This window comes from Talpa occidentalis, unplaced genomic scaffold (assembly GCF_014898055.3).
Source record: "Talpa occidentalis isolate TD23 unplaced genomic scaffold, MPIMG_talOcc4v2.1 talOcc4.10, whole genome shotgun sequence".
In the NCBI taxonomy this organism is placed as follows: Eukaryota; Metazoa; Chordata; class Mammalia; order Eulipotyphla; family Talpidae; genus Talpa; species Talpa occidentalis.
Window position 1 is genome coordinate 61,213,180 of NW_023600993.1, and position 14,514 is coordinate 61,227,693.

General features: G+C 43.4%; 1 protein-coding gene across 5 annotated transcripts; it reads right to left on the reverse strand.

Moving 5' to 3' along the window:
- Positions 1-1,644: 1,644 nt before the first annotated feature.
- FIGNL1 (fidgetin like 1) lies at positions 1,645-9,415 on the reverse strand. 5 transcript variants are annotated; one of them, XM_037493401.2, is made up of 3 exons: positions 9,035-9,139; positions 8,626-8,666; positions 1,645-5,542 (listed from the first exon to the last, which is right to left on the reverse strand). In XM_037493401.2, the coding sequence occupies exon 3, from the start codon at positions 5,530-5,532 to the stop codon at positions 3,508-3,510; it is 2,025 nt and encodes a 674-aa protein (XP_037349298.1). In that variant the 5' UTR covers positions 5,533-5,542; positions 8,626-8,666; positions 9,035-9,139; the 3' UTR covers positions 1,645-3,507. The 5 variants fall into 5 exon arrangements, with proteins under 5 accessions (XP_037349298.1, XP_037349282.1, XP_037349304.1 ...); XM_037493391.2 differs by lacking the exon at positions 9,035-9,139 and adding an exon at positions 9,340-9,415 and having other exon boundaries at positions 3,176-5,542; XM_037493385.2 differs by lacking the exons at positions 8,626-8,666; positions 9,035-9,139 and adding an exon at positions 9,340-9,415.
- Positions 9,416-14,514: the final 5,099 nt, after the last annotated feature.

The following is a 14,514-nucleotide window of genomic DNA, read 5'->3' on the forward strand; positions in this document are numbered from 1 at the left end:
CATAGGTTGTGTCTTAACCCCTTGCCATTTCATCTCTTAAGAGAGACATGGGTTCCACTAAATCCAAGATGAGGTGAGTCAACTATATCTTTTTCCTCTCTAAGACACAATCTGAAATGAGTTCTATAGAGGGAAATAGCTCAGTGGGCAGCGGACACTGGGGCCCAAATCAGAAATGACAGAAGTTGCTATTGAGGAAAACTGATGAAAAATAAAACTGAGTAAAACTCAGTCACTAACACCTACAAGATAATTGCTGATAAGTTTAAATAACTATAGAAATTATTAAATCCAAGGGGTGGGGTGATCAATAAAGTAAATTAATAACTATCAGGGGAGAAAAATTACAGTCTTCCTTGACACCAATACCTAGGAGACCAAGGTTACAAAGTTTTTATATAGCAATGGAAAAGGACAAAAACAGTAAAGAATACTATGACATGCTTTAAGGTTTTGAAAGATATAAAAACTAAAGGCAAGATGTTTAAACCCAAGTCCTAGTAACAATTAAACATTTCAAAGGGAAAGTTATAAAAGTTTTATAAAATAGAAGGCAGACAAGAATAAAAATAAAAACAATATAAAAACACTCTAAATTGGGGCCTCCCTGGTGGCGCAGGCAGTTGAGCACTGCACTGTGAAGCTGTCCGCAGTCTCTGCAGTGTGGGTTCAATTCCTGGCCTGCTGGGGAGAATCCCACTAGACGTGGCAGATCGCTCCTATCTCGCCTGCTGCTCCCCTCAGCAGTGTATTTCGGTCACCTGCCTGTTCTGCTCCACTCTCTGTCTCTGGTGAATCCTCTCACCCTCCAGCACATCTTGCCTGTACCCGTTCTTGTACAAATAAGTAAATCTTTAAAAAAAAAACTCTGGGCCTCCCCGGAGGCACAGCGGTTGAGCGCTGGGTTGCGACGCTGCCCGCAGCCTCTGCAGCGCCGGTTCGATCCCCAGCTGCTCCCCAGCCACCAGAGGAGGGTCCCACATGGCGCGCAGACCTCTCCTGCCGCCCGCTGCTCCCCTCAGCAGTGTACTTCGGTCCTTCTGCCTGCTCTGCTCCCCGCTCTGGCTCTGGTGAATTCTCTCACCCTCCCGCGCTTCTGACTGTACCCAGTGCATGTATAAACAAAACAAACAAATAAACTAATAAAACATGCCTCTATTAAAAAATTTTTTTTTTTAAATTAAATAAAAAAAAACCTCTAAATTCACCAATTGAAAGTTTCAAATTCCATTTCTTGCTAATTTGCATTGTTCTCAAGAGTGAACATTAGAATTTGAATGTAACTACTTAATACCAAGGATTTTGCTGTATTGTTCATCACTCTACTTTCAGTTCCTGTATATTGTTTGGTATTCAAAAAATTATCAGTTGAATCAGACTACAAAAACAATGCTGGCAAAAACTGCATAATGCCCAGGGCTGGCATGGTACAAGAGGAGCTTGTGCAAACATTACTATTCTATTTTTTTTTTTTTTAAGATTTATATATTTATTTATACAAGCACTGGGTACAGTCAGAAGCGTGGGAGGGTGAGAGAATTCACCAGAGCCAGAGCGGGGAACAGAACAGACAGACTGTCCAAAGTACACTGCTGAGGGGAGCAGCGGACGCGGCAGGAGAGGTCTGTTGCGCCATGTGGGACCCTCGCTGGAGGCCGGGAATCGAGCGGGCGCTGCAGAGGCTGCAGGCAGCTTCACAGCCCAGAGCTCAACCACTGCGCTACCAGGCGAGGCCCAACACTACTATTCTAAAGGACAATTTAGAACACACATCAAAAACTTTAAAAACGTGCATACTATTTGAATCAAGAATTTTACTCAAGCAAAGTACATGTTTTTTTTTTTTTTAAGATCATTTATAGCATTTAACATATTTTTGTTTACAAGTAAACCAATGGTTAACAACCTAATGTCCAGCCCTAAATACCCATTAACAGAAGACTGGCTAAATGACAGTTCATTCATACAATGGAATCACAGTTCCACAAGCAAACATGTTGTACAAGTGTGTGTTAACATTGGAAAAGATGATGTACTTTAAAGGAAAAAAGCTGGCTATAAAAGGAAATGTACAGTATATCCCTAGTCCTATATAAAACACCGGGAAAATGAATCTGTATTACTAAAACAAAAGTCCATTATAAAAATCTGAAAACCTGTATTTTTGAAAGAAACTGTGAAGTAGTGTCAACAATATTAATTTTATTATTTTTTTTTTTTAAGATTTTTACAGGACAGATGCACGGGAGGGTGACAGGATTCACCAGAGACAGTGCGGGGAACAGGACAGGCAGACTGGCTGAAATACACTACTGTGGGGAGCAGCGGGCTATACAGGAGAGGTCTGAATCGTGGGATTCTTGCCAGCCAGCTGGGATCGAACCTGCACTGCAGAGGTTGCAGACAGCTTCACAGTGCTGGGCTCAACCACCTGTGCCACCAGGAAAAACACAACATTCATCACCTTTCATTTCTATGTATACGTCTGTTATTAGATTATACCTTGCTATTTCTGGACATAGTTTTATTAGCTATACCTGGTAAGGGAAGAAACGTTCTATTCCCAGCCAGTCAGGAAGATACCCACATGGCGCTGCAGACCTCTCCTGTCTTGCCCACTGCTCCCCTCAGCAGTGCTTTTGGTCCTTCTGCCTGTTCTGCTCCCTGCTCTGTCTCTGGTGAATTCTCTCACCCTCCCTCACCTCTGGCCTGTACCCCACTGTTTGTATACATAAACCAATCTTTAAAAAAAAATTGTAAGATGTTACAAACCAAAACAAAAAACTGGTACTATTCACTCTAGCTTTTGGTGAGATTTAAATCTATTCAAACAATAAGCAAAGCTGCTTCAAATGTGAACCATTATTCTAACCAATGAATTATATGCTGCTCACAAGAAAGTTTCTTCACTAAAAAATGTATCTAAGGGCCTCCCCAGTGGCGCAGCGGGTTGAGCACAGCGCTGTAAAGCTGTCCGTAGCCTCTAAAGCACGGGTTTACTTCCCAGCCGGCCAGGGAGAAACCCATATGGCCCGCTGCTCCCCTCATCAGTGTATTTCAGTCAGTCTGCCTGTTCTGTTCCCCACTCTGTCTCTGGTGAATTCTCTCACCCTCCCCTGCCTCTGGTCTGTGCCCCAGTTCTTGTGTAAATAAATCTTAAAAAAAAAAAAAAAAATGTATATAAGTCAGATACAGGCTCAGGCACAAATGAGATTTTTAAATTTCAACTTGAACTCACCATTCACCAAGTTACACATCGTGAAGACCTAGAAACAACAAAAGCTCATTCACATTTTATATGAATAAGCCTACAAATCAGTTAATAATGGAAGAAAAATCAAGCTTAAGTAACAGAGGCTAAGTTAATTGTAAAATTTGAGCTTATTATTCTATTTTATTTGAGGTACAGAATTGAGAATATACAAAGTACAATTAATAAGTTCCTATGCTACAAAGTGGAAAAGATTGTACTACAAAAATACCATCTTTTAGTTTCAAGTGTCCTATTTACTTTCCACAACCAAAAGTTTTGTTCCAATTTTCATAAAGCTCTAAATCTTTTAAAGACACACTAGGTCGCACAGTTCTAAAAGCATTTTCAAAGTCAATGTAAGTTATTGGTCGAACTTGATCTGGCATTATAGTGGCAATGTCAGCAGTTTGTAAACTGCGAATGGGACCAAGAGAAGCTTCTCTACACAACTGCGTCATGTCAGCTCCTGAGAACCCATCAGACTGCTGTACAACCAGCTCAATCTCCTCTTCCCCGAGGCAACACTGCTCCTTGGACATCAGATTAATTACTATCTGCTTTCTGGCTGAAGCTTCTGGGAGGGGAATATAAAGCCTTTTCACCAACCTTCTCCTGGCAGCCTCATCAATTTCTTGTGGCCGATTGGTTGCTCCCACTACCAGAATACGATCTTCAGAAGATGTGGTAGCTCCATCTAACTGAATTAAAAATTCGGTTTTTATCCTTCTAGAAGACTCATGCTCACCATCTCCCCTTTGAGATAACAGAGAATCAATTTCATCAATAAATATTACAGCCGGCTGATGACACCTTGCAACAGCAAACAATGCACGGACCATTTTTTCCCCCTCACCTACCCATTTAGAAGTCAAGGAGGAAGCAGAGATGCTAAAGAAGGTTGCCCCAGACTGACTAGCAATGCACTTGCCAATCAGAGTCTTACCAGTCCCAGGAGGACCAAAGAGCAGAATTCCTTTAGGGGGACCTCGTAAACCAGTAAAGATATCTGGCCTCATCATGGGCCACACAACTATTTCCTTTATAGTGGCTTTGGCAAATTCTACTCCTGCGATATCGTCCCAATTTACAGGAGGTCCATGATCCATAATCTCATTCATAATAAGTTCAATCATCTTTGGCTCCAAGTTCTTCAGACGCTCATCAACTGGATGTGCTGGTTCTGTAGGTACTGTGCCATAAGGCTTACACTGCATTCCCCCATTCTGATCTCCCCCATCTTGCTTAAGTATAGGAGGAACAAACTTTGCAAATATTCCTCGGGATCGACTAGCTCCCAGAGACTTTTTCACACCACCATATGAAGACCCTGCTGTACGCTGGGGGTGGTGGTATTTTTTTTGCTGATCTACCCATAACTGTTCTTTTGCAGTTTTGAAAGCAGACAAGCTGTTCTCCTCCCTTTGGCCATTATCTGCTGGTTTACAAAGAGCCTTACTCAGTAGTGCAGTGGGAAATGCATCATTATTGCCAGAACTATACAAAGATTTCCTTTGCTGTGGATTTCCACAATCAGAAGAAAAACCAGACTGATTAGATAAGAACATATTTAGTCCTGCGTTGGCTTTAGGAGAGCTATTATTTTCCTTTTTGACATTTCCAAATAATGGTGTGGCATAGAATTTTGCTGCAGCTGGTTCACCAAAAGGCGCTGAGAATGCAGGACACAACTTAGGAATGTCAGTCGCTACAGGTGCATTCTGAGGGCAAATCAAAAGGCTTTTCTCTGGGAGATTTTGGGTCCTGTCTGCACCATGAGCTGAGTTATTTAATGGGCCACTCTCCCCAGAACCACTACAAACACCAAATTTAGGAAGATCGAAGACAACAGCATCTTTATGAATCACTACTGAGGCATCAGAAGGTGCCAAAAGAGTGTCTTTGACTTTTTTGCCAGTTTGCATCATCTCCTGCACATTCCTCATCTTGAAAACATTATTTATTGACAATCCAGACTGCCACTTGTCACTGTCAGCTTGCTGAGATCTTGCTAAAGCTAAAATGTTTTCTGCATAGTTATTCAGACCAGTTTCAACATTGTCAGAATCAATAACTGCAGAATATTTCTCTGCATATTTCTTGAAGAGTCTGGTAGCACAAGCCTGGGAAATCTCAGAGTTTGTCCATGCATACTGAATTCGTAGGATCTGTGCACGGTAGGCATCTGCCTTCTGTCCTGATGTACACATGCCAGATGTAATTGCAAAGTAATTCTTCTGCCACTCACTGAGATGCACAGACCGAGAGCCAAAGGTCTGCATTTTTGAAGTTCTACAACAATAAAAATGAAAAAGAATCAGTATTAACAAAGGTATAATACTTTAAACAAAACTTTTAAATCTCTGCTCATCTGAATGAGAATATATTGAACTTTTTATTTGTAAGGGAAATTTGTAAGGGACTATCTATTTAACCATAGATTTCAAGTATGGAAGATATAAAAGATTAAAGATGCAACTTCATGCTTTTCTGAGTTAATCTAGTTTAATTATATAAAAATTTTCCCTGTAAACAGAGAAAACATTCATAAAATTTAAATGGGAAGGATTTAAAAATAATCAGCAGAAGAAAAGTAATATGGAAGAGCCACAGAACTACAAACAAAATGAAATACACCAAGCCTGGTGTTTAAATCTGGTGTCTAAAAAAATAGGTGAATGACTTAAGCATTCACACACTAGACTTCACACACAAGCAATTTCACTCAGTGCTGAGCACTTCACTGTGTACAAAATGCTCCTTGATGCTACTGCCACAGAGTATGGCAGCATGGAGCACAAATATGAAGACGTCAAATACTGCATGTTTTTAAGGGCAGTCTAACAAGAGGTCCTCAATAAATGAAAATGAGATATTTTATGATAAATGAAATATGAAAACATGAATAGTCTTCTAGTAGAGCACTTTTATTTTAGACTTCATCAGTTATTGTTATAAGTCCCCTTACATTAAAATTTTTATAATTTTGTTAATATTCTAACAGAATTATAAAGTATTTTGCTGCTAGATGTATATAATTTACCTACCAACCCACAAGAAAACACTTTTAGAAGAGTACTGCAATAAAGTAAAAACTAAGAATTTGTGTATTTTAAAATTTACCTTCAAACTACATGTAAATGTAACTTAATAACCCATAATAGATTCTTTAATGCAAGAATCACGTGATACAACTTTACGGCATGGTACTGGAATAAAAAAACAGACATACAGATCAATGAAACAGAACTGAAAGCCCAAAAATAAACACACATTTACATGGACAGTGAATTTACAACAAAGGGATCAAAAGCAAACAATAGAGAAAAGAAAGTCTCTCGACAAATGCCACTGGAAAAACTGGACAGGTACGTGCAAAAGAATAAAACTAGACCACTACTTTACACCAGAGACAAAACAATTCAAACAGATTAATGACCTGAATGTTTGACTACAAAATACTATGAAAACACAGGTGCTATGATCCTTGACATCAGTCTTACATGTCTTTTACATATGTCAAAGACATAGACATGTATGTCTATGATACTGGATTAACTCCAACATCCAGGGAACAGGACCACATCTGTGGTACAGAAAAAGAAACTACCACAAAAACAAAAAGGCAATCTACTAAGTAGGAGAAGATATATGCACATCATGTGACAAGAGGTTAATATCCAAAATATGTAGGGGACAAATACAACTCAAAAACAAAAACAACCCAATCAAAAAATAGGGGAAGAAATGAATAGACACTTTTTCAAAGAATATATACAGATGCCCACACAGGCACATGAAAAAAATGCTCACCATCACTTTTTAAAAGGGAAATGAAATGCAAATTAAAACCACAATAGATTATCATGACATTCCTGTGAGAATAGCCATTATCAAAAAGACAAGAAAAGAGTGTTGGCAAAGTTGTATAGACAAAGGAATCCTCATATACACTGTTGATGGGAAAGTAAACTGGTACAGCCACTATGGAAAACAGTGTGAAGGTCTCTCAAAAAATAAAAAATAGAACTCATGTGATCCAGCAATTCCACTGCTGGTTATTTATCTGAAGAATATGAAAATTCTAATTAAATAATATATATGCAAGCTTATATTCATTGCAGCACTGTTCACGATAGCCAGGATGTGGAAATAAGTGTTCATCCACAGATGACTGGATTAAGATGTGGTATATAAACACAAAAGAATACTACTCAGCTATAAAGAAAAAACTAAGAGGCAATCCTGCCATTTGCAACCTGGATGGGCCTTGAGATGATTATGTTAAATCGAAAGGAAAAGTTAGATATTGTATGATTTTACTCATTTGTGGAAACAAAACATGATAAAAACAAACAACAGAATGGTTGTTACCAGAGAAGAAGGGGGTGGAGGACATAAGTGGTATGTGTATGAAGGTTTGATTACATAGTGGTCATGGCAATTAGATCTTTAATGGTGGGCATGGTATGGTATGAAGCTGTACTTCTGAAATTGTAAGAATTATAAACCAGTACTACAGCTACTAAAAAAGAAATTCCTAAGTTACATAAAAAAACACTACAGCTTTTCATCTTCCACCGAAAAACGCCTTACAACTAACTAATCTGTACAGGTAAGTAGGTATTTGTTGGGGATGGGGAGTAGGAGAGGAACTTAAGATCCAGCAAGATTCTAATCTGCTTAAAGCTATAGTCAATGGATCATGCTCAGCGAAATAAGCCAGAAAGAAAAAGAAAAATACCGATGGTCTCACTCATAGCAGGAATTTAGAAAACCTAAATAAGGGATCAGGAAAAAGAGACTAATTATAATAAGGTAAAAATCAAAATATCAAAATCAACAAGCAACTATAAACCAGAGACACGGAGGGGGGGGTGAGTAGGAGGGATTACGGTCAAAATAAGGGGGGTGGGAATTGTATGGGGACTATAACCAAGATGAAAATGCATACATTGTGCAAAAATGAAAAATTACGTAAAAAATATATAAAATTAAAAAAAAAAACTTTCACCGACAACTCCTGAGAGTACGATTTCCACTATACCATTTTAATTCATTTTAATCTCTTAATACTGGAAACAAGAAATTGAAAGAGAGGTGACTTGGAATACTTGGGTTACATACTTTCACATCACTAGGAACATTCTTTTGCTTTCTATGGCTCCATCTCTCTTTATTTCCCACCTTGGATTCCTCCAAGCTCAGTGTTTCAGTTACTGGTCCTCCCCTCTCCTTCCCATCTGCATTTTCTTCAGTATTCACCTCCCAAGTCTCAATTCTTGCAACTCAATTCTTGAGCAAACAAATACAGATATAAAAGCCAAATAACTGTTTAACCAGCATTGATCAACAACAGAAATTTTCGGAGTTACCTTTTTCAAATCACTGTACACCTTTATGGACCTTCCGAGATCTAAAAAATTATGGATAGTTAGCACTGACATATAAATTGCATTTCAGTCTTCTTTATTTTGTTAGTTTCTTACTTTCATAATGTGGTATTTGTCTTCCTAACTAGATGGTTGGCTTCCACACGCAGGAAGAGTTCCCTAATACATTATCCTCTCCCATTTATATTAAGGTATCCATTGGATTAAAAATTATAAAAGCCCCTGCCGGATGCCTTTCCTACTCCTCAGGGGCAGACCTGCACAAGATTTGGATTCTGATTCCACTAATGCTGGCCGATTCCTTAATCTCAGGAGCACACAAACCTCACTCAGCAGCCGTCAGTGTTCGTAAACACTCGCTACCATTCCTCACAACCCCTCCTTAACATACCTTCCTTTTGATGGGGTGGAGGTGGGCTACCCTGAGGTTGGTCCCAGGCGGACAGGGGCTGAGAACCGGGGTGCTCATGCGGGCCCAGCTGCCCGGGCGGCGCCTGCACCTCCGCCCGCTCCGCGGGACGCCCCCGCCCCGCCCCCGAAGGAAAAGGCACCTAAACTCGAAATTCCCGGGAGACTGGCCGCCCCCAACAAGCCCGAGAAGCGCCTCCGGCAGGCTACCCGGCGCGGCTCTACAGGACCAGGCTCGCCCCTCCGCGCCCCACATCACCCTGGCCGCCCACCCCGGCCTCCAGCCACCTGGCTCCGACGGTCAGCGGCGTCACAATGCCGGCTCGCCCCACGGCGGACCTGAGGCCTCCGAAAAGCGCGGGGATCGTTGTGCGCTTGCGCGCTGCTGACGCGCTCGCGTTCGCGTCGAGGGGGCGGGCGTCAGAGCGTGTGACGCGTCAGGGGCGCGCGCGGGGCGGGCCGGGCGGCGAGCGCTGGGGTGATCCGCGCGAGGCCGTGGGGCGCGCGGAAGGCGCGGCGGGCCGGCGGGGCGCGGGTCCTGCTCCGGTCCCTGCCGAGCGCTGCGGGTTTGTTGCAGAAGTCTAGCGAAGGGAACCTTGTGAGTTGTGTGGCCACAGAGGGTTTACGTAAAGTGATGAACTGCCTTCCTTTCGCTGCGCGAGTCCTTCTTTTATAAAGTCCTCCGAAATAAATTTGCGGACGCGCAAATAGCTGGACTAAATTCCTAAGATCCGCGAAGGCCGTGCTTCCCCCGACTCGCCAGGAAGCAGCTGACGCGCGGCCTGGCGGGGGCGGGGCCGGGGATTTGAGGCGCCCGGGGTCAGGTCTCCTTGCAGATGAGGTGCGGGGAGGGGTTAGGTCTGCTCGAAGAAGGGGCGCAGCAGCGAGCCTCCCTCGGGAGCTGCGGGGTGTCTGGACCAGCCCAGCGCCCGCCCACCGCTGCGCTGCCCCCCTCCTCTGCGGGCTCTGCCCTGCGCCCTGCGGCTCCGGCACAGGGCTCTGTGGGAGGGACTGAGAGGCTGTACTTGGAGGGGGCAAATCCGAGGCGCCCATTTTAGACAGAATGAGGGCCCTGCAGTATCTGCACTGCCTGAATTCAGCCGCTCATGCCTCCTTCGCAGCCAGCATACATACCCCTTTTCCGGACCCTGCGCTCGTACGGGACTGTCGCAGGCACGCCGTTATTACCGTGGACTTTGTTTAGGAGCGAGGCTTCAGAGACCAGTGCCGTTGTGGGGCTGTGTTCTTAAAGCAAGGAACAGACTAGCCACTAAGGGTGAGGACCCACAGCCAGGCAACCCGTTTTATATCGGGGTTGCCCTGTAACACTAACAGTGATGTATGTAGAAATTAATGTCATGATGTCATTAGAGACTTCAGGTCTCTTTTGCAGGTTCTGACTCCTTGTAAAAGACTTTTAACAAAAAGCCACGGCAGATGGCATCCAGATAAGATGTATTGAACTTACGCTAAAACGCAAGGGAGATCTGCGTTGGAAAGGAGAGAAAAAAGGTTTTCGAGATGGTGCTCCAAGGGGAGTTCTAAGAGGGCATTTAAGGGGTCTGCCTGTCAAGGCTGAGTAGATGGGGGCTAATTCATAAGATGTATTGAGCTGGACTATCCTAAAGTGCAAGTCATTTCAGGTCTCCTAGCATGCTAATGAGAACACCAGCCCCCTCATTCCCCATCAGGGCTCTTACTAACTGCGTGTGGGCCATGGCCACTCCCTCCTTTCATGGTATGGGGACAATTAGTAATAAAGCCAAGACTTTTGTCAAGATGGTCAAGATTTTGTGCCTGGCTGGGGCACTGTATATCAAAATGTAACCATTTGTTAATCTGGCGGGGCATAGCATGGTTGTTAAAACAAAATGGTATACAGTCCATTTGTTTGAAGCTGGACACAGAATAACTCCCTCTTATGCCAGCAGCAGCTTCAAAGCAAAAGAGCTAATAACTGCTCAGGCTGTTAGAACAAATGCAGTTTCCTCCCTGGGTTGTTAAAATAAATGTGAAACAGCTTCCTGCCAGGCTCGCCACTTAAACAATTTAGTCTATTTTAATGTCATATGATGAGAAGTCTGGAGTAGGGCTGCTCTGGGTCTTGTAAAATCAGTTCTCATGGCTCCAGATTCTCTGAAGGTGCTTGGGGCCTCTAGCTGAGGGTCATCAGCATGGGCTAAACAATAGCACCCGGCTGTGATGGCTGACCCCAGTGCTGCCAGATTTGGGTTTAAAGGAAAAGAAAAAGAGAAAACATGGTAGTCTTGAAGATGAAGAAGTCGGGTTTGAACCTGGCCAGTACCATTCAGATACAAGATACTGCAGTTTACCTGCCCAGCTCCTATATGACATGGTGCAGGGCAGATTGCATGTGCTGCTGAGATTTTGGTTTTGAATCCTGAACAGGTTTTGAAAACAGATCGAACTATCCAAGGTCCCAGTGTTACCAGTTAGGTTCAAGCTTGCGCCCCCCCCAATTAGTTCATGGAAACAACTGGTTTAGAAAATGGGTCAATCAGGTTTAATAGCCAGGTACACTGAAGAGGGATATAGCTGAGATTTAGGAGACTCTAGGACATTTGACTTCAGCTTCGGGAGATAGGCCTTGATTTCAGAAATGATGCTGTTGTGGTGGGGACCTCAGCAGCGCCACCTGTGACTACCCTGGCTGCCACAGGTTAGCTGAATCCTGGTCCCTGCTTACCAGCGTGCCACCAGTTTTCAGCTTTCATCAGAGGGACAACACTGCCTTGCATGAACAGAAACTGTGGGAACTATCTGGGCTAGGACAGCCAGCCACTTGTAGCCTTAGGAACTCTTTCTCCTTATCCCAATTTCCCCTTTGTAAATAAACCCTGTTTTTCTTGCACTCCAAGACTGAACCATGTCTATTGTGAGTCTGTTATGTCTAATAGTCTATTATGTCTAACCATGTCTATTATGCACAATTGTGAGTGCATGTGGGAGAACCCACACACCATGATATACCCCCGCACCTGCTAACTTTGCTGTCTTTCAGTCTTATGACACCACCTAACAGTGTTCTGAGGAACCGTCTTTCCATCTTTCCATTCTGCCCTCTGCTGCCTGTGGATTTTTCTTTCTGTGCTTGTCATCTTCCTATAACAACATGCCTCCCATCATCCAAGGAATACAGTCTCACACAACAATAATTAAAACAGGAAGAAGTCAAATGGGGGGGAAGTCCCTTTTCCCCTGAGTGAAAACACTCTCTTGGGAAAAGAGAGAGTCTCTCAGAAAGCCCTAATAACCTCCTACCTCTCCCTGGGTCATTGGCTCATCTGGTTATTCCTTTCTCAGAAAGTTAATATCTAGGCTAAATGTTAGTGTGTGACCAAGGGGCACCCGAGGGCACCCAAACTTACACACTCTAAAGAGGACCAGCCATCAGTTCACACAAAGGCAAAGCAGACCTATTTAGTAAAAGACCTTTAATAGAATTCATGTGCATAGAGAAAAGGAGAAAAAAGGATATTCTTAATAAAATGCCCCAAATTACCCATTCCCTCAGGCAAATGCCCAGCCAAATGGGGTGGGGCCACTGAAGATTGAAAGCTTGCCACAAGTCCAAGGCACCTTCTAGTAGGGAATCAAAGGAAAGGAGGGTCTGAAGTAGGTCCCAGAAATCTGGGACAAACGGAGATAACACATGAAAATAACAGCTGCCATTGTCAGCCTCCCCATTTTCTGTAATCCAAGTGCCTCTTTCATGTGTGTCTACATGTCTCTCCTCCACATGGCTCCTTCCCAGTAGTACTGTAACAGGGTAATCCCCAAGGAAAGGGGAGGTTCTGGGTACCAGGCCCCTTCCTAAATAAGGGTGGAGCTGAGCAGGAAGGTGAAGCTAGAGAAGATTAGAAGAAAGACTGGGGGAAAAAAAGGAGAGAAAGAAAAAGAGAAGACTAGGAAGGAGACCTGGAGGAGGCACATGGAGCAGAGAGACATGTGAAGATGCTCTGTTTGCTTCTTGGTTTTAGACTAGTACCAGGGACTTGGGGAACATAGAAGGAAACCCTTGAAAGAGACAGATGTGGTGAGAGACTCATGGAGAGGCTGACAATGGCAGCCTTTATCTTCACTTGTATTTTGATTTTGTTCTTTTCCTTCCAGACTTGCCTGGCCCCTTCTGCCCCTTTCCTATGAGTTCCCAGCCCTGGGATGAGTAACTTTGGGTATTTAATTGGAAACTATTTTAAAGTATATTTTTTTCTGTTTTATCACACAATAATTGTATTAAAGTTATTTTTCTATTGACGGTCTTAAGGACCAGAGTATGTTTTGTATTGATGCGGCAGATGGCAGAACCTGTTCAGAGCAGGCAGGTTTGGGGGTCCTGGGCTGCCCCTCACCCTGCCAGCTAACAGTACCAGGGTGCAAGTTGGGCCACAGTAACAAGAGCTCTCTTCTCCTCTTCCTTCTTCCTGGAGCCTACCTTCCTTCCATGTGATACAGTAATAGCGTCACCTGGCCTTGCAGTTGCTCTCATCCTTAAATCCGGCAGGCAACATGGTACCTCCCCCTTTTATGGAGATATCTCTGTAACTGTTAGTTATCCCTTCCTGAGAAAGTGAGTATCTAGCTCAAGGAATGAAGAAAATAATTGCCAAGTAGCAACCAACAGGTTAGGATATTTAAACCCAAGATCTAAAGAAATGTGAGATCAAAACAAATATGAAGACATTTTTAAAAGAGTTTTAAAAATGGGCAGAAAATAGGGCCTCCCCGGTGGCGCAGCGGTTGAGTGCTGGTTTGCGAAGCTGCCTGCGGCCTCTGCAGCGCCGATTCGATCCCCGGCTGCTCCCCGGCCACCAGAGGAGGGTCCCACATGGCGCAGAGACCTCTCCTGCCGCCCGCTGCTCCCCTCAGCAGTGTACTTCGGTCCTTCTGCCTGCTCTGCTCCCCGCTCTGGCTCTGGTGAATTTTCTCACCCTCCCGCGCTTCTGACTGTACCCAGTGCTTGTATAAACAAATAAATCTTTAAAAAAAAAATAGAAATGACTATAAAAATACTATTTGGGTAATTGCAATTTTTGGTAATTTTTATCACTTACATTTTATTTTTTTTTAAGATTATTTATTTATACAAGCACTGGGTACAGTCAGAAGCACGGGAGGGTGAGAGAATTCACCAGAGCCAGAGCGGGGAACAGAACAGGCAGACTGATGAAATACACTGCTGAGGGGCGCAGCAGGCTCGGCAGGAGAGGTCTGAGCACAATGTGGGACCCTCGCCAGTGCTCGGGTTTCGGAACTGGCCCTGAAGAGGCTGCAGGCAGCTTTGCAGCCCAGCGCTCAACCGCTGCGCCACCAGGGGAGGCCCCACTTACACTTTAATAATGACATTTTAGAGAATTAAAATAAACTTCTCTTACAGTCCTAAGAAAATTGTTCAAATGCTAAATTATATTTCTGGTTGTCAGAGTACTACCAGTTAAGATT

Bases quoted from the DNA above. Each gene is read 5' to 3' on its own strand.
- FIGNL1 (XM_037493385.2), bottom strand. From the start codon at position 5,532: ATGCAGACCTTTGGCTCTCGGTCTGTGCATCTCAGTGAGTGGCAGAAG.